General features: G+C 41.7%; 1 protein-coding gene across 6 annotated transcripts in view; it reads left to right on the forward strand.

Annotated features, from left to right (window-relative positions):
• BNC1 (basonuclin zinc finger protein 1) overlaps positions 1-27,791 on the forward strand; it is a 457,822-nt gene that overhangs the window by 428,561 nt on the left and 1,470 nt on the right. For 3 of the 6 annotated variants that reach the window (XM_077263643.1, XM_077263645.1, XM_077263639.1), the window contains exons 3-7: positions 7,330-7,396; positions 10,670-10,772; positions 10,876-11,111; positions 21,232-23,117; positions 24,681-25,024. In XM_077263643.1, the coding sequence (XP_077119758.1) occupies positions 7,388-7,396; positions 10,670-10,772; positions 10,876-11,111; positions 21,232-23,117; positions 24,681-25,024 (2,578 nt within the window). In that variant the 5' untranslated portion in view covers positions 7,330-7,387. Of the gene's footprint in view, positions 1-1,993; positions 2,250-3,520; positions 3,796-3,839; positions 4,034-7,329; positions 7,397-10,669; positions 10,773-10,875; positions 11,112-21,231; positions 23,118-24,680; positions 25,025-27,791 lie in introns of those variants that run through there. The other 3 variants (XM_077263642.1, XM_077263641.1, XM_077263644.1) reach the window with 3 other exon arrangements.

Genomic DNA, 27,791 nt, shown 5'->3' on the forward strand with positions numbered 1-27,791 from the left:
AACCGGCATTTTTCACACCAGTCTTGGTGAGGGGGCCTGCTGGAGTCACACTCCTGATTCATTAAAGGGACTCTGTCATCTGAATTTGGCGGGCTATGTAAATGCCTTGTGTCCGGTCCGATGGGCGGTGTTTCCTCTTCTTTCATTCACCCCTTCCTTTCCCGCTGGCCGCAATATTTTCTTGAATTTCAGTAGGTTTCCTCTGTAGTTCATGCGTGCGCAATGCAATCTTGCCTTGCGCACACGCAGTATGCTTTGCCCAACTGTGGGCAAAGCCGAAAAGCATTAGTGCGCATGCGCCGGCGCACTATGTCCCGGAAGTATTTCGCTGTGTTCCGGGACATAGTGCGGCGGCGCATGCGCACTAATGCTTTTCGGCTTTGCCCGCAGTTGGGCAAAGCATACTGCGCGTGCGCAAGGCAAGATTGCATTGCGCACGCGTGAACTACGGAGGAAACCTACTGAAATTCAAGAAAATATTGCGGCCAGCGGGAAAGGAAGGGGTGAAAGAAAGAAGAGGAAACACCGCCCATCGGACCGGACACAGGGCATTTACATAGTCCGCCAAATTCAGGTGACAGAGTCCCTTTAAGAGGCATATGCTTCTTAATAAATTGGGAGAATTTGACAGGTTGGGAATGAAGCAACATTTGTAGTATAAGAAATGCTGCTGTTAATTACGATTTTTGAGCTGGGTGAAAATGATATGAGGATGCTAAAAGTAGCAACATTTTAGCTCATCCTTGGTTTGAGCCAAATTTTGCAGACTTTTGAAAGCTTTTTCCTCTAGAATTACCTAGCTATTGTGAATTGAGGCCTTGATCTTCTCAATGTGTCATGAAATAAAAGGTAAAAGCCCCCAACTGGACTACAAAATGGTTTATCAGTCACTTGTCAATTACTTTTAAGCTTATAGAGATGGAGGGACACCTTAAAATGTATTTTATTCTGAAATGGTTAATGCAATTTTTTGTAAAAAATACCTTTAATTAACTTTGTAGGTCTACACTTTAATCTCCTCTTGATGACTTTGTTTCAGATGCATTGTCTTGGTGCACAGAGTCTAAATAATGAAAATTCTAACACTGTCAAAATTCCATCTGGACAGTACAGCTTGTGTATGTAATAATTAAATAAATCTTGTAGGGAAAAGAATGAAGTTAATTCTGTATAAAATGTATTTGTATGCTCTTATTTATTACATACCTGATTCATGTTAGACTCCTAAGTACACTATGTAGTGCGGTTTTCTTACTTTATACCCAGCTGTGCATGCTTTACATTTCATGGGTGCTCTGGTGACAGGTGAGTTAATAGACTATTGAAATGTCATATGGGTAAAGTCACAGGATAACTTGTAAAACCTTAACCAATTGTATACTGTTAGTATTTTTAGAACACCTATGTCTTTTTAAGCGTCTTTAGGCTTGCAATAATTGGATTTGACTGGTGCAGGAATATTAGACGGACATGTACGATTCAGTTGTAACTTTAACACAAAAACATTACTGCTCTGATAGAAAAATTGCAAATATTGTAATCAGATTCTTTGTATCATTTACAAATCTTAGCACTACTGAAAATCCGGGTTCTTTTCTGTATCTTATTATAAGCTTTAACAAGACTGTTGAAGAAATTTCAGTTTGGGGAGCTAGTTTAGGTGGGTTAGGTCACTGGTTCGAACAAGTAATTCCAATCTGAAATAAGCCTGGTGGTTTATACACAGATAGTTCTGTTTTCAGGGGAAAAAAAATGGTAAGTGGCCTTAGGTCAGCAGCATTGATTTAATGCATTACTTAGGCTGCCAGAACTGAGGTAGAATCTCCTTAGACTGCATCAGGAGTGCCTCAAGCCTCTGTGATTCCTTTTGATCAAATCTCTGTGAAAGATGAGTGTCATGCCCTCTTCAAGCCAGCTGTGAGGGGACTGCCCTGTGACTCTGAGAGCATGCTGGAACAGAGCACACCAGGGCACTGAGGTGAGAGCATGCTGCAGAGGTGAGCCAGGCAGACACAAACTTGGAGGACCCTCAGATCACCAAGTGGGAGGATCTCCTTCCACTCCCCTGTGCACAGGCTTCGTATTCATCAGACCTTGAGGTGCTCATATTCAGACAAGGCTGGGAAGGCGTGTGATGTTCTGTGTTAGTACTTGTACAGACAGGAGTGCGCTTAAAGTACATAGCTGGAGTACTCATTGAGGGAATGAGGAACTGCCTGGGCCATGACACCTCTCTAGCAATGGACAAAGTAAGGAAACTTCATCTATTCATTTCTTATATTCAAATCTTAAATAGTCTTGGAATTTTTTTTTTGTAAATAAGTATATTTCGTATCATAAAACTATATCTTGTGCTCAATAACTGTCATACAACTTAGCATTTTATGTTTTTAATTTTTTTTTATTTTGTCTCCATTCTTTTCACCCCATGTCCGCTCATGCTGGCTTATAACTTTAAAGGAGTCCAGGATAAAGTGCTTTAAGCAAGTGCATTAATGTCCTTATTATGATGCAGAAATGCTCTTTAGAGCAGGCCGTAAAACCAATTTTCCTATAGTCCTTCTTAGTGTTATTAGTGGCTGGTGATCTGTGTTTGTAAATTATGCATACAATCTTATCCTTTTATTGAAGAGTGCTATTGTCCTTCCTCAGAGCACACTTAGTCCTGTAGTCCTTTGCATTGAAAGCACTGTGGTGATGATGAGAATGATGAAGATGGTATAAGGTCGGCCGCTCCGTTCTATTCCTTCCTAATTCAACAGAATATTCTCAATACACTCCAATGTCGTAACACTTAATAGTCTAAAGATATGATTCTCACAAGTGCACTTTATACATTTTTAAAACGTTGCTATATATATTTTTTTTTAGAAAGCATGCTGAAATTCTTTTTTTTTCTCCCTTTTTATGTTAAGCTTTTCCAGTAGTTGTAGATGGGAAACCAATCTTTCCACTGAACTTGGTACAGAACGATCAATACACTGATAGATGGCTTTAACTATGCAGTATCCATTAAGATAGGTGTGCCCAGCCCATTTTCTTAGTTTGACGTAATGCTAGAGATGGAAAGTGCAATCTAAAGCCAAACTGTCCTGTTTCGCCTGCACGAAGGTGTCTTTCTGCGCTTCTGTTAATCTGTGATTATCTCCTTCCACAATGCTCTCCTGCACAGCCCGGAATCATGTAGCTGATTTGGCTTCTTGAACTGGAAAGCGGATTGTTGTTTGTGTCTTTTGGGTGAGCTAACATCTATGTTGCAAGGACCTCCAGGCATGTTGTGCTGCTTTGTCTTTCTGCAGTCTACAAGTGAAGTCAGCTTCATTAGTTTCATGATGGCACATCAGTACAGGACTGGTGTTACCGCTTCCTTCTAGCAAGTCCTGGAGCATGATCTGGGCTGCCTAGGTTTGGATAAGCTTGTAAGGATTTGTCAGCCAGATGTGACACGATTGTCAAGAGGCGAGTAAAGGAGGAGATCTGATATTAATCAGTGCATAGCTGGAAGCCAAACTTTCTCAAAGGCAGTGTAGAAACATGTTCTTCTTTACTGCTCCTCTTTTCTTACCATTGAGCTGCCACTGTCTCAACTTCTGGGTTTATTACAGGCTAGAACGGATAAGCGTGTTTTTTTTTCTCGTCTGTCTGCTCTTTTTCATAGAATGCTATCATTGTATCACCATTCCTAAACATGCATAATGTATCGCTGCTTTTACATCCTTTTCCTGATATTATGAATTTTTTTCACAAGAGGCCCTGGCTAGTATGTCATTCTCTGATGTCTGATCCTTTACACAGGTCAGTTCATCCTAATTAGCGCCTCTATTTATTAAGCATACAACTATGTGTCTGATCTTGGGAAAAAAAATATTTGTGGATTCATTAGTTCTGCAACTGTGGGACTAAAGTGAACATTACTTTTTTTTTCGAAAGAACGGGGTGTCTTGGAAGAGAACCATGATTTCCTTCCTTATGGGAAACCTGACAGCTAAGTCTGTCTGGACAAGTGCTAAATTCTCTTGAAGATTTTCAACAGGTAATGTTTTATGGCTCCTCTGTAGACATTAAGACATACATTGCATAACTATTTTGCCAGTATATTCCACTGTGTTTGCAATTTTCAGATTGATGTTAATTGTGAAAACGTGTAGATATAGTTTGATACCTAAGGCATGACTTTGGAATCTTTACTCTACTCTTTGCGCCTTGTAAATTAGAGTATTAGATCTCTGTGGATATTGACATATTCTTAAAGGATGTAATGATGCATAGACCTAATTGTCTAGTCTTCAGACACCAGGTAACACAATGGTCCAGCAAACCATCGTCATGTGATGGATGAGCAGCTAACTGTACAGACATCAACAAGAAATGCAGCATTGCTAATTGACAGCTTCTGTCAATTGTTCTGTATGTGGCCTGACGTCTGTGTGACCTAGCATCTTTCTTGGGGTTTGAATTGTCCTGTTTTCATTTGACGGGGTTCAAGAATTCTTTTAAAAGTCTACTGTTAAGAGTTAATCGACACTTGATTGCAACTGGTCACTCATCTAGAGGTATAGTTTTGGGGAGGTAGCTAATGAATTCACTTTTACCATGTCTATTTGGTTCAGTGCCAACTTATTCCAAAAAAGCTTTTCCTTTTAGTATCTGCCACTTTTTTTCTATATAAACATGAATCAATCAGATAAAGGCGCTGTTTTACAGAAAATAGGATGTGTACAGATGCAACTGCACACGTTTGTCATTCTGACACAATTCATGGTGATATCTGATTGCTTGAAGTTCTTGAAAGTCTCTATATCTAGAGTGGAGGAACTATGGGTTTTTAGGAATTTCCTCCATACTGTAAGGCATGATTAAAATACATCTGCTGCTATCCTTCTAATTACCGGTATTGTGAGTTAGGTTGGCTTTTCATTACTGGAGTGTGACAATAACTGGGGACATAGTTACATCAATTGCAAAGAAATGATCACGACTGCTACTTAATGATTCTGCCTGAGTTTTATTCTGTAGTATTCTGATAACCTGTAAGGAGAACTACTAAAAGTTTACAGAAAGGAAGTTGGGATGTGTGGCGCTGGCACAGTTGTGCATTGCCATGCAAACCACTCTCCCTGTGAAGGAACCACATCTATTACATTGACCTTTTTCTGTATTTGGCTTCCTTCAAAGAAAATAAAAATCCACGCACTTGAATCATCGTAAACAGATCTGACCTGTTTTACTCTATAATGGCTAACCCACGTTGTGTGTAATACTGCATTGCTCCTGTAGTCTTCCGTAAATCACCATACCCCTATTGTGCTGGAGCTTGCCTCGTTCTAAGATTATCCCTTATACAATTATTATCATGGGGGAAAGACAAATGTCAATCATGTACAACTTGTAGCATTATATGGAGCAGTTACATAAGCACAGGCTTCTTAGATCTTAGATGTGTGGTGGGACTACAAGGAAGGTGGACTAATATTTTTGTACTATACAGTATCTCTAGTTGAGGCGCCAACATATGGCTGACGTCCTCATCTGTTTCTACTGGATATGCTTATGCTAAATTGGATGTCACCTGTATGTAAAGTAGATTTGAGGAAAAGACACCTTAATTCTGCAGAGTCTGGACCATTTTGGGGTTTTTGCTCATGTGGCAGATTGTTTGCAGAAATGTCATCCGCTGCATTATATATTAGAATATGGTTTCCAAAAATAGATGCACATGCTGAACAATCAACCACACACAGATGGATATTAAGGCACACACATGTTTTCTGTACCATGCCTTCATAGCGTGCTGGTGTTTTAGTAATAGTTTTACATGTAGCATGCAATAAAATACATAGATGTGTACCTGGCATATAAATACACTCTTTAGGTTGTAGATAATTTTCAATTTTATTAATTGTGTGTTAAACATATTATAGCAAATGACTGATTTGGTAGGAATATTGAAAAATTAATTGAGAAAGGAGATGCATGTGGAATGTTCTGTGTACTTGAGATTGCTACATGACCCTGCAAGAGTTATAGTGGAAATGATTCAGGCCCTGATGATGAGCTCATCCTTTCCTGTATGAGTTGCGTCTTATGGCTGCCATATAACTTCTATTGTGTCATTATTTTGTCTGCACCAGTGTTTTGGGGTTACCTGACTACAGCCAAACGTTGTCACTTGAGATTTGTAAGCAAGACATATTTGGTTATGGTCTCAGATCAACTTGATTGTCTGCTCATTAGTCATCCATGACTACAAATCTTTTTGTCTAGTATTTAGCTCGTGTGCTGTCTGACAAATGAATAGTGCTATTGAATATTTCTGAGATTACGAGATTATTACCTTTGTATATTTATCAATGTACTACATCTCTGGCCTGCCATAATAGAAGTTTTAGTATGCCTTCACGTGGAGCAGTGTGCACCATACATGTAGACGCTATAATGACGTGGTTAAACACACCTGTTCACACACTTCTTTATATTGTGTTTTTCCACTTGCTAAAGATGTCCATACATACCACACCACAAATATCGCCCAACTAGCGGAAGTTTTGACACCGCACCACAACCTGTCCCTGTGGCAATATTGATAAATCGGCCTCTAAAGTAGTGCCCGTCTGCCAGACTTTGAGTAGTATACCAGGCTTGGCTGGCTGCTTCCTGTAGGTCACACACTGGTTACGTGCCCATGCTATACCCTCTTTGGGCGGCTCCGATTCATAATATTCTGAATTTCCCTTCCTTATCACACTGTTATATGAAGGAGTTCTTGAATTTGCCACTAGCACACAATGTAGTGTCTTTAAAGCCAGAGGAGTAAAATGCCACATGAACAGTAATAATATATAGGTGGCGAATCTTGACCCTGCCCCGATGTCTACAATGACGGTTAAGAAAGATGGGGAATGCTGGATGATATGTGTCTGATTCTTTGTACCCTTGAGTAAGGAGCACGGTCGGAGGTGCCTGGCAGTGGCATTCACCCCTCTCGTTAAAATAAACATGCACGTTTGGCAGATCCACACATGAATGTTTATGGGGGAGTCAGAGGAAAAAGCTGTTGGCTGTGTGTGGCCACCTTAAGGTGGAGACAAGTAACGACCTATTAAACAATGCTGGATGAAGATGACCTTGCTGTTTCATGGGGTATGAAAGCTCTCCAGCATCACACCATGAAGGTCTGTATGGTGTACGTGGCTTCGGGCTTATTGATACTGAACAGAAGTCATTAGTTGTAGCAGAGTGAATATCTGTAATGAGGGTGGAAGCTGGTTTGGGAAACATTGCCAAGAAGTGTTTTCAGAAAGTAACTTGACCTTCTGTTTTGTGTGTTAGTGAGTGCATTCCAGGGAATGAGATTCAGCTGTTTGTGGGGACTGAACCAAAGCACAAAATGAATGAGGTAAGTTTTTACTTTTTTCCCATATTAACACTTTCCCTTCATATGCTTTATACTGACAATTTTGTAGATTTATGTTGCAGTAATAGTTTGCTCCCTACTAGGAATGTGTTAAACATTGCTGAAAATGTTGACGCACCATTTATACTATTGACCCTTATTGTAGTTTTTATAAGAGGACAGCTTTAAATGGCAAGTATTACAGGAAAGGTCTCACATCCCAAGTCATTTGGCAATGCTCTTTGTTTTATTGACTGTTAAGACTGCGGCTTCCCATAGGGAGCACCAGAGATCCTGTCTTCTGTGAAGATAAGCTTTGTATATTTAATTTTCCAATGAGCATTGTATGGCCTATAAGTCTCCCTACACCAGACTAAAGTCTCCTCCTTAAAGGGCTTTTCCCACGAAGAAAGTTAATTTTAATCAATAGATCAATTGATCTTTGAATAAAAAGTTCCACAATTGGATGTGTATAAATAAAATGTTCCTGTGCTAATGTGTGAGATAATCTTATAAATGTGCCCCTGCTGTGTACTGTGTAATGGTTGTCCAGCGCTGAAGAGTAAGAAATGGCTGCACTCACCGATCTTCCAAAGCAGTTTCTTTATTTAACTCACATAAAAGTCTTCACGGCCGGGGGTACATTCGCACAGAGTGCTGCAGGCCTGACGACGGCCCTTTCACGCCTACCTGGCGCTTCTACGGGTCTGACCCGTAGAAGCGCCAGGTAGGCGTGAAACGGCCGTCGTCAGGCCTGCAGCACGCGTGAAACGGCCGTCGTCAGGCCTGCAGCACTCTGTGCGAATGTACCCCCGGCCGTGAAGACGTTTATGTGAGTTAAATAAAGAAACTGCTTTGGAAGATCGGTGAGTGCAGCCATTTCTTACTCTTCAGCCCTGGATTTATTGTCTGTTTACAGAGGCTCAGCACCCGAGATCAGGCGGCTAGACTCCGGATGCAGGTTAATGTGCTCAGCTATACTTGTGAGCGGTAGTGCGGTCACTCTCTTTTCTATTGTTGTTGTGTAATGGTTGTGTCTGACTGTACGGGGACATGGTCTGATCATACCACAGCTCCTGGGCAGGGGAGAAAAAGAGCATACAGACATTACAGCAGGCAATCATAGCTGATTCTTTCTTTGAGATAAAACATTGTTTAAAAACAGGCAGGGAAATGTTTTACTCACAAAAAGAATCAGCAGTGATCCCGTGCTGTAATGTCTGTATACTCTTTCTCCATCGCCTGCCCAGGAGCTGTGGTATCATCAAACCATGTTCCTGCACGGTCAGACACAGCCATTACACAGCACACAGCATGGGCACATTTATGAGATTATATCGGCACAAGAAGATTTTTGTTCAGCACATCCAATTGTGGAAGTTATTATTATTCCAAAATCTAGTAATTAAAATGTACTTTGTGAGAAAACCCCTCTAAGAAGAAACTTTACCCCTTTTTATGTCCATCAAAGGCCTCTCATCCAGCCAACCAGTCTCCTATTTGGCACTGATGAGGGCCAAAAAACAAAACTGTTCCTTACAAATGTAGATTTTGATTTAGCTTTCTATCCCAAGTCCTGTAGCAAGGCTCTTTTGAAGGATTGATAATGACTTGTACCAGCTATTGTAAGTAGCAATCGTACAGGAGACTATACTTTCTTCCTCTGTGAAGAGGCTATGTACTTAAGGAAAGGATATCTGATGACACAAAACGGCCCCACTTGCAAGCTGCATCAAGTGATAACCTATTGTGCCTCATCACCACCTTAACATTGAGTTGGCCTTGTTAATTAATTAACTAATCTAAAATAATTGTTAACTCAGTTGAAAGTATAAGATGGATGTCTGCCACATGGAACCAATTTTGGCAAAATCTGTAAATTTCTGAACACCATAGTACAACGTTAGCATATGGGCCAGAGTGACTTGTCCAAAGGTACCCAGAGAAAAGTAGATTCCAGTGCTGGGACAACCTTCAGACAGTTGTAGTCTGTGAGGGTACCTGGTATTTAATCTCCTTACAGCACAGTTACGGCGGAAAGGGAATAATAAGGCAGTTTCTACTGGAATCAATAGGCAGTCTGTATAATGAAAATATGAGCTGGGTCAATGAGGACTGGACTATCCTTGTGGCACTGGATTTCCGAATAGGGTATTTGAAAAAGTGGTTTCTAAACCAGGCCATCCTTTAAAAGTGAATGTCACCTGTTAGAAAACCCTGCATTGTTTATCATTCACAATGGGAGGAGGTAATCACCTTTGTGGTAATAAAAATTGAATGAGACAGTACTTTTCATGTAAATCACGTGAGATTTTTGGCTGTTGAGTAGTCCTTGTTTAATTGAAATTTATTATCAAGCCAAAGTCCAAGAATTCAGCTCTGCTAACACATTTCAAGTATTGATCATGTAGTTGTGTAAATCAGTTGCACACAAAGGTCCAGCAGATGTCCTAAACCCCTGTAGGACATGCTGCTGATGAAATGCTAATAGGAGTAACTTGAGACTGGTTTTCTTAGACTGCCATAATCTGTTTTCCACTTCATACAGGAATGGTTTCTCCAGAGATTTAATATACATCCCCAGCCTTGACTTTTTGTGTTCATACAGCTGGGTGCAGTGCCCTCCAATACCGAACTTGTAGGAATTTTATGTTCCCAGAAACAGTCAGTGATGGAACCAGTGAGAATGTCAATCTGTCACCACCTCTTAGATACATGTATCCCAAATTCATTCATCCAAATTTAAGCAAAGTTGAGTGAATGCTGCTACCCTCCCTGGCCCCTAAGAGTTCATAAATCAACAATTTTAAGAATTATAATGGGGAAGTTTGTGTTTTAGGAAATGGCTTACCACCTTTTCATCCTTTTATTATATAGGTGCATCCATGAGAACACATGTTCTTTACCCCCGTTAGCTTCTAGTACTCTAGGTCATGTGTGCATCTGACTTTGGAGATTATTTATGTCTTGCATACGGCATCCAGATGGATAAGATGTGCTATGACAATGTAAAGTGAGCATTGCATTGCACTTGGAAGTTAGAAAAGTATGAACATGTGCAATGTCTAATCTCACTGATGTCCAGCGTACACTTTGTGTCTGCATTAGTCAATGTGTACTTGATAGTGGTATCATCAGTTTATACCCCCCATTGTTGCTCACTTAATTGAAACTGGGAGTAACTAAAATGGCTGCAAGATGACTAAAAAAGGTGAATTTTATTTTCTGCTTTGTCTCTGCAGTATTAAATGCTAATATTCAGTATTTTTATTTTAGGCAATAAGATGTACACTGGTAAACTGCATCTGTTTGGGATTCAAACCTGGCAAAATAAATCCCCGTCAGTGTGAGCAGTGCAGGCATGGATGGGTGGCACATGGTAAATGTTATATGTCTATATTCTAATCACAATGACAATTTTCTAATGCATCTATTCACTTACTTTATTTCTAACATATTTTTTTTTATTCCTTTTTATACAGCACTGAGTAAACTTCGGATCCCACATTTTTATCCCACCGGTCAAGTTGAAATTGTTCAGTCCAGCGTTGTCTTTGATATTAGCAGCCTTATGCTTTATGGAACTCAAGCCATTCCTATTCGACTGAAAATTCTGCTTGATCGACTTTTTAGTGTCTTAAAGCAAGAAGAGGTCATTCAGATACTTCATTCACTTGACTGGACGTTACAGGACTACATCCGGGGCTATGTGCTTCAGGTATGCCGCAGTATTTATGGACTAAGTTTTATCCATCCATTATCTCTGTACTGCCCATATACGCATCTCGCTAAAAGCCAATTAATATCAGTACCAAACATCTATATAGTAAGTTGATTTCCCCTTGATTCAATGCATGTTTGACCAATTATTGCCCAGTGTTAATTGGCTTTAAAATTGACTTCCACACATAAAGTCTGCAGCATTTTACAGTGCCCGCAAAGTAGAGCAAACTTTATCTTACTATTCTTCTGCATTGTTTTTGGTTTAAAATTTTAACCATTTCAATGAGGACCCTAAATCTACATATTGAACCATTGTTGTGTCATGGTTTTGTTGTTCTGATTTTGGTGCAGTTCAGCAACAACAACAAAAATACAAGTAAAAACCCATGAATATATGCAGAAATTGCAGTAGATTTCAGTTTAGAAATCTGCAAGTAAAATCCACATCAAATATACAATGCGTGAGCCCACCCTAAGAAGGAAGTCTGCTTCTTAACTTCAGTACAATACATGTAAACAGCAGAGAAAATGGTTGCACCTGAAAATGAGTTGGATATCTGCTGTGGTGAGGCTAGTATGCAACTTTATCTATTAGAATTAAGGAAATCCATGACCTTCTCATGACTCTCAGGCTTGCATCAGGTTTTGTTTTAGTCTAGATCTAGTGGCCCCATCTGGGTTTACGTCTGAGGTCCTGGGAAACCAAAGTTGGGCGTATGCGCTGACTGGGCCATTGACTGTAAAGATACAGATGGAGTCCCTGTTTCCACTGCAGAACATCATTATATAGCTATTTGAGGGGTGCTCCAAGATATTGTCGATTTGCTTCTTGGAGCCTGCTTCAAATAGGCAGATACGGCCAAAAATGATGTCTAGCAGAGCACACAGTGACTCCATTTGCACCCTAACAGTCAATGGAGCCATCAACTCCATATATGGTGTAATTTTTTTGGGCTACAGGCGTAAGCCCCAATGGAGCTACTGATGTGAAGATTAGTGACGAGCGAATATACTCGTTACTCGAGATTTCCTGAGCATGCTCGGGTATCCTCAGTATTTGTAAGTGCTCGGAGATTTAGTTTTCATCGCCGCAGCTGAATGATTTACAGCTACTAGCCAGCATAAGTACATGTGGGGGTTGCCTGGTTGCTAGGGAATCCCCACATGTACTTATGCTGGCTAACAGATGTAAATCATTCAGCTGCTGCAAGAAAAACTAAATCTCTGAGCACTTACAAATACTCGGAGGACACACGAGTGTGCTCGAGAAATCTTGAGTAACGAGTATATTCGCTCATCACTAGTAAAGATAAAACTCAATATGAACATGGCCTTAGTAGCACTAAGCTAGAGAATCTGTTTAAAAGAAGTGTACCTACAGTATGTCTCCCAGCCAGCATTATAATGGTGCCGTTTTATGACCAGTAGACAAGGAATAACATGCATGGCACATTCTCTAAAATCATGTTTAAGTTTTTTGCATTTCTATATAAACTCCAATAAGAATAGTAAATCAGTTAAAAGATCTTTAGTTTGCAGTGTATTATGGTCATCTTGTAACTCCTCTCTGTACCTTCACAGAGTACAATGGACCTCAGTTAAGCTATGCTAATTAAACAGCTTGCAAGATCCTTTCACTTCCCGCTGCTTGCTACAATTATGTTTTTTTTTTTTATGCAAAGCTCCCTTATGGTCTTATATCATGACACAGTTCAATATTTAATGGTCTGGATAATCTTGCGTTTTAGTGTTGGGATTAAAAATATGGAATCAATTATCTCAAAGCCTCTACAGCATGAAAAAAATATGATGATACATTCTTCATCAACCTGGAAAGTCTTTCATGGACTGTGAAAAATCTCAGTAGGCTACCAAATACATGTCCTGTGATAAAATATTTATTGTAGTTATTGGGAAAAGTTAGACAAGGCCAGACTTTGATATAACTCTAACACTCAAGTGTAATCACAGCTGTGCTTTGTGGACGATGGCTATAGATCAATATGCCTTCATTTATTCCACGATCCTTAGTTGCCTGGAAGATTATTAAACTTAAAGGGGATGGTGGGTGAAAAATTGGACTTGACTAAAGTGAGAAGCTAATCTAAAACTTAAATTGCATGACTTTTTATCTTCATATTAATTGATCCATTTAAATGTAGATGAGAAATTGTCTTTATAGGTTATCTTCTTTGCATGTCTAAAAAGTATTATGCTCAATCTGCATTCTTAAAGGGAATCTGTCAATAGGATCAACACGCCTAAGCCGTCTATATTGGCACTCAGGTAATAGGAAGTTGAATAAAATGATAATGTAATATCTACGATCCAATGTCTTATTCCATAGAAATCCACCTTTTTCTTATATGTAAATGACCTGTTAAAATCTATCGGATGGACGTTGATCTGATTGAGAATCTGCCTCCAGTGATTATTATAAATAAAAGAGGACATTAGAAGTGTGAACCAAGTTATCACTCTCATAATCACACACATCTCTGCCTCTGCAGTGAGATCAGAACTAACACAGTACAGCAGAAGTGAACTTTGTGTCATTACAAACACATTTGCAACAACATTTGTCCTCTCATAGTGTTGTCAGCTCTGCTGCACAGCTGTGCCTGGTTATAGCTAACACAGTACTGCAGAGTTGAACTTTGTCTCATTACAAACGCAACAAGCACATTTGCAGTTGTATTCTCAAATTGATTTCAGCTCTGTTCTACTGCCGTCCACCACGCTGACTGTCTGTGAGATTGAAGCTGAAGCATTATGAGAGATCAAGTGCAGCTACAAATGTTTTTATAATGAGATATGCAAGAGGACTTAAACTCTATAGTGCCACCTGTTGGAAGTAGCGATCCTACAAGTCACAATCAACCCTTTAACGAGTCATGCAATATGACAGGATAAAAGCCAAATCAGTATCTCAATTCGCAAACACGGTGTTTCGGGCTGTTGGCCCTCGTCAGTGCGAAGCATGAGAACTAATTTGGCTAGATGAGAGGCTCTGGACTGAGGTCTAAGGGGTAAGGTTTCTCCTTGTGGAGAGTGAAATACCAGATCTGGCTTGTCAAGGTAAGGAAGCTTATTCACCGTGCAATGCTCCTCTGGGAAATTTAATATGCAAATTGCCAGTCCAGAGCCTCTCACCTAGCCAAATTAGTTCTCATGCTTCGCACTGACGAAGGCCAACAGCCTGAAACACCGTGCAGAACAGACAGGGAAAAACAGGCTTCCACAAGACATGTCTTGTGGAAGCCCATTTTTCCCTGTCTGTCCTGCATTTGACATGATGTCAGGGCCGGTTTTAGGCAAAGTGGGGCCCTAGGCAAAGTTTAAAATGGGGCCCCAAATGCTAACATATTGCACGTCACACAGAAGCATTTCGGTTGTATTTACCTGCGCTGATCTCAGGCCGCTAAACGAGTGTGATCGACAATACTGAAGTCGTTGGACGCTTGTTTCCCGGCCTCTTTCCACCATCTGAGAAAGAATGATGGGACAGAACCATCACTAATAGATCACTAACAGATCACCATACAGTATCATGTTATCAGCAGCACATCTACAGTTTACATAGGGTGATGTGCTGCTGAGAACAATGATTTTTATTCCGGCATAAACAATCCAATCACCCAATGAATATGCAGCATTTTACTTGTTTAGTAAAATACACCCCATAGTCCTCCATATAATATAATGTGCTCCACAGTCCTCCATATAGTATAATACACTCTTCATAGTCCTCCATATATTAAAATGCACACGCCATAGTCCTCCATATAGTATACAGCAGAGCCCACAGTAGTATACAGCAGAGCCCACAGGGATATACAGCAGAGCCCACAGGGGTATACAGCAGAGCCCACAGGGGTATACAGCAGAGCCCACAGGGGTATACAGCAGAGCCCCCAGGGGTATACAGCAGAGCCCCCAGGGGTATACAGCACAGCCCCCAGTAATATACAGCAGAGCCCCCAGTAATATACAGCAGAGCCCCCAGGGGTATACAGCAGAGCCCCCAGGGGTATACAGCAGAGCCCCCAGGGGTATACAGCAGAGCCCCCAGGGGTATACAGCAGAGCCCCCAGTAGTATACAGCACAGCCCCCAGTAATATACAGCAGAGCCCCCAGTAATATACAGCAGAGCCCCCAGGGGTATACAGCAGAGCCCCCAGTAGTATACAGCACAGCCCCCAGTAATATACAGCAGAGCCCCCAGTAATATACAGCAGAGCCCCCAGGGGTATACAGCAGAGCCCCCAGGGGTATACAGCAGAGCCCCCAGGGGTATACAGCAGAGCCCCCAGTAGTATACAGCACAGCCCCCAGTAATATACAGCAGAGCCCCCAGTAATATACAGCAGAGCCCCCAGGGGTATACAGCAGAGCCCCCAGGGGTATACAGCAGAGCCCCAGGGGTATACAGCAGAGCCCCCAGGGGTATACAGCAGAGCCCCCAGGGGTATACAGCACAGCCCCCAGTGGTATACAGCAGAGCCCCCAGGGGTATACAGCAGAGCCCCCAGGGGTATACAGCAGAGCCCCCAGGGGTATACAGCAGAGCCCCCAGTAGTATACAGCACAGCCCCCAGTGGTGTACAGCAGTGCCCCCAGGGGTATACAGCAGAGCCCCCAGTAGTATACAGCACAGCCCCCAGTGGTGTACAGCAGTGCCCCCAGGGGTATACAGCAGAGCCCCCAGTAGTATACAGCACAGCCCCCAGTGGTGTACAGCAGTGCCCCCAGGGGTATACAGCAGAGCCCCCAGTAGTATACAGCACATCCCCCAGTGGTGTACAGCAGTGCCCCCAGGGGTATACAGCAGAGCCCCCAGTAGTATACAGCACAGCCCCCAGTGGTGTACAGCAGTGCCCCCAGGGGTATACAGCAGAGCCCCCAGTAGTATACAGCACATCCCCCAGTGGTGTACAGCAGTGCCCCCAGGGGTATACAGCAGAGCCCCCAGTAGTATACAGCACAGCCCCCAGTGGTGTACACCACAGCTCACATCCCCCCCTCTCCTCTCCTCTCCCCTCTCCTCTCCCCGTCCAGTAAAAAGAAAAAAAAAAAAACACAAGCTCCTCACCTCTCCACACGTGCCCGCGCTGCTCCTGTGTCGGCGGCTGCAGCTGCTCTGCCTGGGACACAGTGAGTGCGCGCGCACCCGCTGTGTCAGAGGCAGAGCGGGGAATGATGGGAGAGGGGGCGTCAGGTGACGCTCTCTCCTCCATCATTGCTTTGAACTGTACCGGCAGATGCCGGTACAGTTCAATGCGGCGGGGGAGTCAGCGCTGGCGGCAGGCGGGCCCCCTGCCTCACAGGGGCCCGGGGCCCCATAGCGGCTGCGTGATTTGCCGCTAGCTGGGGGCCCCTGGGGGAGTGGGGGCCCCAGGCAGCTGCCTGGTCTGCCTGCCCCTAACGCCGGCCCTGCATGATGTCAGAATAAAGATTGGATTTTTATCTGGATGGTGAGTGCCTGCTTTTCTTCAACTTCTATGCAGCAGTAATTTGGACTTGTTTCAGCGTGAGCACCCGATATCCGTATTGGCTTCATGGTATCCGAGGCAAACTGAGAATGATTGGGTGATAGAACCAGCTGGGAGTGTGGTCTTTTTTCTGTTTTTTGGAAGCCTGAAACACTGTGTTTGCGAATTGAGATACTGATTTTGCTTTTATCCTAAGTCATATGGCACAACTCGTTAAAGGGTTGATTGTGACTTGTAGGATCGCTACTTCCAACAGGTGGCGCTACAGAGTTTAAGTCCTCTTTTTCTCTGAAGAGGCAATTTGCATATTACATTTCCCAGAGGAGCATTGCATGACGAATAAGCCTCCTTACCTTGACAAGCCAGAGCTGGTATGTCACTCTCCACAAGGAGAAACCTTACCCCATATATAATGAGAGAAAGTTCACTTTCTGCTGTGTTGCTAGCTCTACTGTGATATGTAAGTACAGAACGCACTGCAGAGCGGTTTGTGATTATGAAGGCAAAGTGTCAGTCATTACTTGGTTCACCCTGGTAACACCCCCTTTCATTTAAAATAATGTCTGGAGGAAGATTTTCCTGGAGATCAGTCTCCGGCCCGTAGATCTTAACCGCTCATTTGCATATAAGAAATATCTGGTTTTATGTGGAATAAGACATTGCAGATATCAAGATATAATTTTGTTCAACTCCCTATGATCTGCATGACCATATAGTAAATATGGTGTAAAATTGTTGATTTAAAGGGACCCTGTCAACAAAAATAATTGGTATTTAACTGCAAAAATAGTGGTAATCTGCAGGTAAATACAATTTTAAATATGTGCAGGTGCCTAATTGGAAGTGTTGCTGAAGGGAGAAAATTAAGTTATATTTTCCCTACAGCCAATCGCTTCCAAGTGCTTCCAAGTGGATGGCACAGAAGGGCTATGGCTATGTACAATAAGTGATTGCTGCAGAGTGAGCACAATGTAATCACTCCCCCTGGTCATTGACTAACCTCCTGCTCTCCACACATGCTGTGTTGCAGGGGGAGTGATTACAGTGTGCTCAGGGTGTAGTGAGCGCAGACTGTTCACTTCCTTGCTGCTGTCATGATGACTAGAAGTGAGCAGCTACAGGGAGAATAGAACTTTATTTTCTTCCTGCAGCAGCATTTCCAGTTAGAATGCTGCACATATTTAAAATGCTATTTACCTGCACATAACACATTGGCTGCACTTACTATATTTTTGGATTGTAGGACGTACATTACTGTAAAATGTAACTGTTTTTGACAGCAGAAAATGTTTTTCCTATTTACTTGTAATAAAAAATTCCCCGGAGGTGTAAAGTGGATGTTTCCATATCAATATTTTAATGCACTAGGGTAGAATAGGGATGATATAGATCTATTGTTGTTTCTCTGCATTCTATACATATAGCTTTATAGCACACACATTTTGCTCTCTGTAGTGCACACATGTACACAGCACTGCTGCATGTACAGTACATGTTTGTACTGTATGTAGCTGAGCAGAGCAATCAACACACAGCTCAGCTACATCATCAACACACGTAAAGCTCATCTACAGCTTGGACACATCATCAAAACACACACTCTGTATACTTTGCCTCATTTTGAATTTTCTTCCAGGAATGTGACTGATCACATGGCCTCTAAGGTCCTCCAGCTACTCAGGATGTACAGCATCTGTGCAGATCCTGGTAGCTTTTTCTCCTGTCATCTACTGATCAAATATCCATGTGGGGCAGGAGGAGATTGAGACATTTTCTCAGTGATGGGGAAGGATGTTTTGTCCATGGTCTCCTTGACCACAGCTGCCAGTGGACTTTAAGTCATGCACACTTTTTAGCAAGATTTTCTTCTAGTCCAAAAAATATGGTAAATACTGGGTATTTTTAATTGTTAGCTGATTGGTTCCCTTTAAAGCACACTACACCTTGTTGTAGGGTTTCATTTGCAATCTTCAAAATTGTTACTGACTGATAAACACATTACCACTATTGTTTCCAGATTGCTTGTATAAAATATGAACAGTGTGACTACTGCTATTAGTCAACTTTACATGTGTCTCTGCTTTAGAACTCAATCAGACGTAAGTTTCTCAAATTGTTATTATTTTATTTATATAGCACCATTGAATCCATGGTGCTGTACATGAGAAGGAGTTGCATACAAATTATAGATATCACTTACAGTAAACAAACTAACAATGACAGACTGATACAGAGGAGCAAGGACCCTGCCCTTGCGGGCTTACATTCTACAGGATTATGGGGAAGGAGACAATAGGTTGAGGGTTGCAGAAGCTCCGGTGTTGGTGAGGCAGTATCTCCGTCTCCAGTAGTGATGAGGAGGCAGCGGGGTCAGTGCAGGCTTTCCTGAAGAAGTGGGTTTTCAGGTTCTGTCTGAAGGATCCGAATGTGGTTGATAGTCAGACGTGTTGGGGCAGAGAATTCCAGAGGATGGGGGATATTCTGGAGAAGTCTTGTAGGCGATTAGGTGAGGAGTGAATAAGTGTGGAGGAGAGAAGAAGGTCTTGGGAGGACTGGAGATTACGTGAGGGAAGATATCGGGAGATTAGTTCAGAGATATATGGAGGACACAGGTTATGGATGGCTTTGTAGGTCAGTATTAGTAATTTGAGCTGGATACGCTGAGGGAATGGGTGCCAGTGAAGAGATTTGCAGAGGGGGGAAGAGGAGGACTAGCGATGAGATAGATGAATTAGTCAGGCAGCAGAGTTAAGGATGGACTGGAGAGGTGCAAGGGTGTTAGCAGGGAGGCCACAGAATAGGATGTTGCAGTAGTCAAGGCGGGAGATGATGAGGGCATGCACAAGCATTTTAGTAGATTGATGGTTGAGGAAAGGATGGATTCTGGAGATATTTTTGAGCTGGAGGTGACAGGAGGTGGAGAGACCTTGGATGTGCGGTTTGAAGGACAGGGCAGAGTCAAAGGTTACTCGGAGGCAGCGGACTTCCAGTACGGGGGAAAGCGTGATGTCGTTAATTGCGATAGATAGATCAGGTAAGGAAGATCTATGGGATGGAGGAAAGATGAGTTCAGATTTGTCCAAATTGAGTTTTAGGAAGCGAGAGGAGAAGGAGGAGGATATGGTTGATAGACACTATGGGATTCTGGACAGCAGAGCGGTGACATCTGGGCCAGAAAGGTAGATCTGAGTGTCATCAGCATAAAGGTGGTACTTGAAACCATGAGACTTTATGAGTTGTCCCAGGCCAAGTGTATAGATTGAGAAGAGTAGGGGTCCTAGAACAGAGCCTTGGGGGACTCCAACAGACAGAGGGTGGGATGAGGAGGTAGTGTGGGAGTGGGAGACGCTGAATGTGCGGTTGGAAAGGTACGAGGAGATCCAGGATAGGGCGAGGTCTTTGCTGCCAAAGGAGGAGAGGATCTGTAGAAGGAGGGGGTGGTCAACTGTGGTGAAAGCAGAGGACAGGTCTAGAAGGAGGAGTACAGAGTATTGTCCGTTAGCTTTGGCTGTAAGTAGGTCGTTAGTGATTTTGGTCAGGGCTGTCTCAGTTGAGTGATGGGGGCGGAAACCAGATTGTAGATTGTCTATGATCAAGTTAGATGAGAGGTTGGAGGAAAGTTCAGCGTGGACGTGCTGCTCCAGGAGTTTGGAAGTAAATGGGAAGCAAATTGGGTGATAGCTGGACATAGCAGTTGGATTGAGGGTTGGCTTTTTAAGGATAGGCGTGATTGTGGCATGTTTGAAAGCAGAAGGGAAGGTGCCAGAAGTTAGTGATAGGTTGAAGAGGTGGGTTAGGGATGGGATAAATGTGGTGAGGAGGTGGGATGGGATTGGGTCGAGTGCACAGGTGGTGAGGTGCGATTTGGAAAGGAGACAATTAAGCCCCCCTTCAGTGATGTTGGATAGGGAGGTTATGGGGATGGGGAATTGGTCTGGTACACAAAGGGGTTGTGGTGGTTGAACAATGAAGACTTGCCTCATACAAGTTCTGTATCTGTTTTAGATAGACACATCCTTGTAAGTGTCTATGATGACATCTGTAAAGCGTTGTAGTATTAATGGCGCTGTATAAGTGAGTAAAATATATAAATAAAACTGTTCACACTGTTCTACTGTGTTCACAAAAAATACACGGAGACATGTATAATTTTGATCCGTTTCTCAAATCAAGTACAACAATGGAAGTTTCAGTCCGTGAAAAATTCAGAAAGCCATCCGCATGTAGTCAGGTTTTTCAAGCTTCTCATAGCAAACAATCTGTGAAAAACTCTGTTTGTTTTTTTCATCTGAGAAAAGTGATACAATTCTGACCAAACTCTGATGGTAAAAGCTGACAGTCTGGCGAAACTCTCATTAAAAAAAACAAACACACACACACACAGAAACAAACATTACATTTTAACCTTTTTTTTCCATATAAGAAAAATTGCTGACGTCTGAATGAGCCCTTAGTGTTTTTGGGTAAAATAACTTCACATTCTTGCAATTGTCCATAAGTATTTAGCTCGGTTAGTATTTATGTATATATGTTTATGGCCTATACCATCAAGATTTATTCGTGTGTATTTAACAGATTTTTTTTTTTCTTTATTTCTCTTTCTGATACAACGCTGACTTTAGGATGCATCTGGAAAAGTATTGGATCACTGGTCAATAATGACTGTAGAAGAAGAATTAGCCACATTGCAACAGTTTCTTCGATTTGGAGAAACCAAATCAATTGTAGAACTGATGGCAATCCACGAGAAGGAAGGGTACTCCGTACTTGTTCCCAGCACTCGGGCAAATTCTGACATCAGAACGTTTATTGAAAACAGCAACCCCAGGAACAGTCCTATTATAGTTGCTAACCCACTGGAGAAAGTGTCTCCATCTTCCATACATCCATTTGAGAACATGATCAATAACATGGCCTTTACTTTACCATTTCAATTTTTCAGCCCCGTGCCTCCACCTCTCATAGGCTCACCACCTGAAAGGCCATTTACTGAAAGAAGCCAGGATAGAGGGAGTGACGGAAAACAAGATGCCCATATATCATTCTCTGAAAGCAGCTTCTTGACTTCTAGTTCTGCATCATTTAATTTAGAAAATGAATCCAGCATAAGTGCTCAGGATGTCGTCACCAAAGCAGAAGATGATAGCCCATTAAGCGATTCCAGTTCACACAACACCTTGACAAACTATGAGATGACTTCAGTCTCTCCTGAAAGTACACTGAATACTGCTGAACGAAATGGCACTGGACCCAGAAAGGGCCGTGTCTTCTGTACTGCTTGTGAAAAGACCTTTTATGACAAGGGAACATTAAAGATCCATTACAATGCAGTGCATCTGAAGATAAAGCACAGGTGTACCATAGAGGGCTGCAATATGGTATTTAGTTCATTACGTAGCCGAAATCGTCACAGTTCTAATCCCAACCCACGTCTTCATATGCCAATGAATAGGAATAATAGAGATAAAGATCTTAGGAATGGTCTTATCATCTCTGTATCTGAGGACCACAAAAGGCTTGGACTAAAAAGTCCATGCCTAGAAAACAGATCTCCTAATACCTATGTAACTCATAGCACTGATTCAAAGATGCCAACTGGTTTGCCTAATATTGGACAGTCTTGTGTTCTCATTCCTAACTTGAAAACTGTTCAACCAGTTTTACCTTTCTACAGAAGTCCTGTTACTCCAGCTGAAATTGCCAATACTCCTGGCATTCTTCCTTCCCTACCAGCCATCTCTTCATCGGTCAGTGATAAGATGGCTTCTGCAGACCTTTTGGATATGATGCCAAAAAAGAAATCTCGAAAATCTAGCATGCCAATCAAGATTCACAAAGAATCTGTGGATACCCCAACAGAAAGCCCAGAAAACATGAGCTCTGAAGAGGACCTCTCACCAAATAAAGATGATTCCTCTGTATTTGATTACTCAGACAGAAATGTAGGGACCTCCGCTGAAAGCCCAGGTAGACATGAGAGAGATAATACGCATTCGTCAATTCCTTTCCATTCCCAAAATGGAGATGAACAAGATTCTCATACTGCAATGGATAAAAGTTATGACAATGCATCTTCTGACTCCGAGAATGAATTTCATCCCTTCACTCAAGAGCCGGCATTGAAAGTAGATTCCAGTGAAAATAAATATGATCACTTAAACCACTTTAATATTGTGAGGCAGCTGGCTGACCCCTCCCTCTATATTAAAGAACAGTCAAAACATTCTGATTCTGAGGACCGTGTTGAATTTCGGCATTACTCTTTTAATGGGGGCATTTTTGGTGCAATATCGAACAAAGGCCCTGGCTTGAGTGACTCTTCAGACATAGATCAGCACTTAGATATATCCAAGGATGAAAACCGTTTCCAATGTGAGATTTGTAAGAAGGCATTTAAAAACCCATACAGTGTTAAAATGCATTACAAAAATGTGCATCCAAAAGAAATGCATTTATGTACAATTGATGGCTGCAATGCTGCTTTTCCTTCTCGGAGAAGCAGAGACAGGTAAGACTTATTTACTACATGAAAAGTTTATTTTGTGTTTTGCCATAATTAGTTTACTGCCATAGCACATCCAAACTGCACTTATCTATAGCATGTGTACATTTGTTTCTGTAGATATATCATTGCTAAATATCTGTATATTCATTGACTTCTTCAATGGGACTAACAAAGTGCAGAATATGAAACTTTGGTCTCTGTTCCTTTGCTGTTCGTCTCTTTAATCGGACACAATAGCACTGTCTACTTCATAGTTAGACCTACTTAAGAATGTAAGATATTCCTCCTGTTTATACATGTAATTTACATATATCCGCACAAAAGAAGGCAAAATCCTCCCCACTAATGTCAATTTAAAAAATTACCTTTGTACTATTGACTTAAGTGCATATAATGAAGTTTGTAATATATAATTAAATATAAAAATCGTTTTCTGCTATTATACTGTTCATTTACTCTGTTTAGTGAAGACAGATTTTCACTTCACTGAGGGAACACATTACAGCTCCTTCTAAAATTCCACCCACAAAGATGGGAGCAGGTAGAGAAGGACCAAACCAAACAACTATGCTGCAGCAAGTTTAATTGGAATAGTTAAGTTAACTTAAAGGGGTTGTCTTTAGTAAATGTTTTGGGGATATTGTTTTGTGACCCTTACTAATAGATCTAAGTAGTACAGATTTTTATCGTTTGTGAGGAAGGCTGCACTAATGAGTGAACCGAACTTTAAAGACTGCTCAACTTATTTGTTCTGAAAGTGGCAATTGATAGAGGAGCATGTTACCAGACCTGTCCTTCCACCTCCTCCAATTAAGAAAAACTGCCCTTGGGAAAACTTTTTTTTTTATTGGCCAAAGAGAAAAAAGAGACAAGTGCACGCAGAGGAAGTTAGGGGGTGCTCACCTGACCAGATTGTGCATGTCACAACCCCATTGTATACCCGTACAGCTGCTGGAGTCACTCCTGAGGATAGAAGCAAATCTTCATCTGCATATATTGAGGAGTAAAAAGAGATGGACATTTACGATTGACTGCGCTGCTGCTGGAGAAGTTATCTTTACATGCTTTAGTAGTATGTAACAGTAGTTTTATTACGTGTTTCGAGTTTGTACCAAACTCATTTTCAAAAATAGTTTAAATACATCTACTTTTGAGGAAGAGTTTGGTACGAACGTGAAACTCCTAGTAAAGGTACTACTAAATACTACCACAGTGTGTACTGACTACTTTTCCAGCAGGCGCGCAGTCACCAGAAACATCCATCTCCTTTTACTTTTCAATCTAAGGAGGCTGATGGATCGCTTTGATCACATGCTTTTCATTCCAATGCAATTTTTAGAACACATGGAGGAAGGTGGCATCCTACAGTCAATTTCCTGGTGAAAATTCATTACTCATTGTTAGTCACTTTCTAACATAACTGTTAATGAAGATTTTTTTTTCTGTTCCTACAGAAAAAATCATACTTATAAGGTCGAGATTACACTTTTCCATAATACATTTAAAAGTAGGCAGTTATCTTCTATTATTTTGGACATCCTTCTTAATTCTCCTTTTGTCTTTCAGGCACAGTTCTAATCTGAACCTTCATCATAAGCTTCTAACCAGAGATGCTTTGGAACTACAAAACAGCCCTTACAATTTTCCTTATCTTTTGAAAGACATGGCCAACAATCACTACCAGGAATCCCCACTAAAAAACCCAGGACAGACATCTGTGATCTTCAAAGGAATGAACCGGACAGGGAGTCTGGTTTATCCCATGAGTAAGATCAGAGAGCCTTGTTTGGACAGCTTTGGTACAGAGCCTGTGAATGACAGTGTTGTGTTGGATTTGAGCACAACCTCAAGCGTCAAGTCAACAAGCAGTTCACATTCCTCTTGGGACTCGGATGGCGGTAGTGAAGAAGGTAACCTACCAGTGGAAGATAGGGATGAACACTTTGAAGGCTTGAACTTTATTCCACAGGAAGAGCTTTACCACAATTTAAATTTGGTCAGTAGAGTTGACCAAAGTTTCTCGAATATACCATCTGGTATGCCAATAACTTGCCACATCTGTCAAAAAACATACAGTAATAAGGGGACATTTAAAGCCCATTACAAAACAGTACATCTAAGGCAACTCCATAAATGTAAGGTGGCTGGTTGCAACATAATGTTCTCTTCTGTGCGTAGTAGAAACAGACACAGCCAAAATCTCAACTTGCACAGAAGCATATCTGAGTCACCTAGTACTATTTTTAGTACCAATGATCCAGGGTTAAAAGAAAATCGGACTTCGGTACTTTAAATGCCAGATTTGTGTTAATGCATTCTTAATTTAAAAATACTTTTGAAAGCACTTGAGATTTTCATACAACAGATCATAGTGCTTGTCCATCCTTGAGCACACTTTTGTTTTGGAATTGTTTTAATCTAAATAGGTTAACAATTCTGAGCAATTCAAGATCTTTATTGGCCTAGAGGCTGGAGCTTCATTTTTGTGAGGAAGAGCTAAAAATCACATCAACAAATGTAGATTTAAAAATATGCCACTAGGAGGAGCTTGGGAGCATACTGCATACTGTTATGCCTTGTACTCCATAATAACCCAGTATGCAGTAAGCTCCTATGCTCCCTCTGGTGGTGACTGCATCTGGTAAAACTTTATCTATGCAGTGGATTTCAAATATGGAGAAAAACACCAATATATACATATCTAGGTCAAGATATATCACAATAAAAGATTAAAGGGGTGGTCCGAAACTAATATGGATTTTAATCCTAAATGTATATCTATTTTATTAATCTAATTGCTTTTATAATAGACTTTTATTAAAAAGTCTCTACCGTTCCCTATCTGCTTTATTTTTTTTGCAGAAGAAGGAAGGATCTAGCCTCCGATCCATGTATATGTAAAACAAGTTCCTTTATTAGCAAAAAGTTAAAATGTGGCAAAAAAAAAACCAATGATGAGTCCTCCAATTCCCCCCTTTCACACCTTAGATTGTTGGTGTGCATTAGTTTTTCTCTTCTTTTTTTTGTCACATATTTCACTGTTTGCTAATAAAGGAATCCACTTTACATATACCTAGAACAGAAGCTGGTTCCTTCCTTCACCTGCATTCACTGGGCGCTGAGCAGTGGCATCAGTCGCGGGCTTCCGTACCAATTTTTGCTTGAAAGGGTCAGCTGGTCTTTTTCCTTTTTACGTTTATTTTTTTTACCTACTTCCTTTTTGATGGTTTGTTTGAAAATCCCGAGTGCAAGCTGGGATAATCAAACGGTCTAAAAAGAAGCGCCCTCAGTGACTGTCATTTCAGGAGCTAGGCTAGTCCCAGCTCTGCTGAGCATGCGTCGGATGTTATTTCTGGCGTATAATCAGTACAAGCTCCCTTGTCAATTTGCAAATGTTTTTTTCACTGTACAGTGACACTGCTCTCTCACCAGATTTAATGAGAAGTGACAAGCCAGCAAGAGAGTGCACTGTCAGCATGCATTGTAAGGAGAGAGCAGTATCCAGCCTCACCCAAGAAAGTGATGTCTGTTTTGGGGGTGGGGCTGGTCTCTGCTCCTCTCTTGCTTACCGCTTTCTCTCCGCACTGATAGTGCGCTCTCTTGCCAGCTTGTCACTTCTCATTAGAGCTGGTGAGGGAGGGCAGTGTCACTATACATTGAAAAGAATATTGCGCAGTGAAAAGGGAGCTTGTACTGAGCATACATCGGAAGTGACAAGCAAACGCTTGCTGAGTAAACATGCTTAATTGTCGTGTGAGGACAGAGACTGTGGCAGTGACTGCATTCCCTGCCCTCTGATGACATCCTGTTTTAGTATGCCAGCATGCACTGGTGATTCTCAAACAAAATGTCATCAAAACATAAGTAGATAAAGAAAATGTAAAAAAAAAAAAAAAAAAAGAAGTTAGATTAGAGGGGAAACGATCGGAACTTTACAGTATATTATAAAAAAAAGATTAGATTATTACAATAAATCAATAAATAGACCTTTAGGATTAAAATCAATATTAGTTTCGGACCACCACTTTTAGGGTACTGTCACACAGTGCAATTTTGATCGCTACGACGGCACGATTCGTGACGTTCTAGCGATATCGTTACGATATCGCAGTGTCTGACACGCAGCAGCGATCAGGGACCCTGCTGAGAATCGTACGTCGTAGCAGATCGTTTGGAACTTTCTTTCGTCGCTTGATCACCCGCTGACATCGCTGGATCGTTGTGTGTGACAGCGATCCAGCGATGTGTTCGCTTGTAACCAGGGTAAACATCGGGTAACTAAGCGCAGGGCCGCGCTTAGTAACCCGATGTTTACCCTGGTTACCAGCGTAAACGTAAAAAAAACAAACAGTACATACTCACATTCCGGTGTCTGTCCTCCGGCGTCTCAGCTTCTCTGCACTGTGAGCGCCGGCCAGCCAGAAAGCGAGCACAGCGGTGACGTCTGACGTCACCGCTCTGCTTTCCGGCTGCTGTGCTTACACAGTGCAGAGAAGCTGAGACGCCGGGGGACAGACACCGGAATGTAAGTATGTACTGTTTTTTTTTTTTACGTTTACGCTGGTAACCAGTGTAAACATCGGGTTACTAAGCGCGGCCCTGCGCTTAGTAACCTGATGTTTACCCTGGTTACCCGGGGACTTCGGCATCGCTCCAGCGCCGTGATTGCAACGTGTG

Source organism: Ranitomeya variabilis, chromosome 5 (assembly GCF_051348905.1).
Source record: "Ranitomeya variabilis isolate aRanVar5 chromosome 5, aRanVar5.hap1, whole genome shotgun sequence".
In the NCBI taxonomy this organism is placed as follows: domain Eukaryota; kingdom Metazoa; phylum Chordata; class Amphibia; order Anura; family Dendrobatidae; genus Ranitomeya; species Ranitomeya variabilis.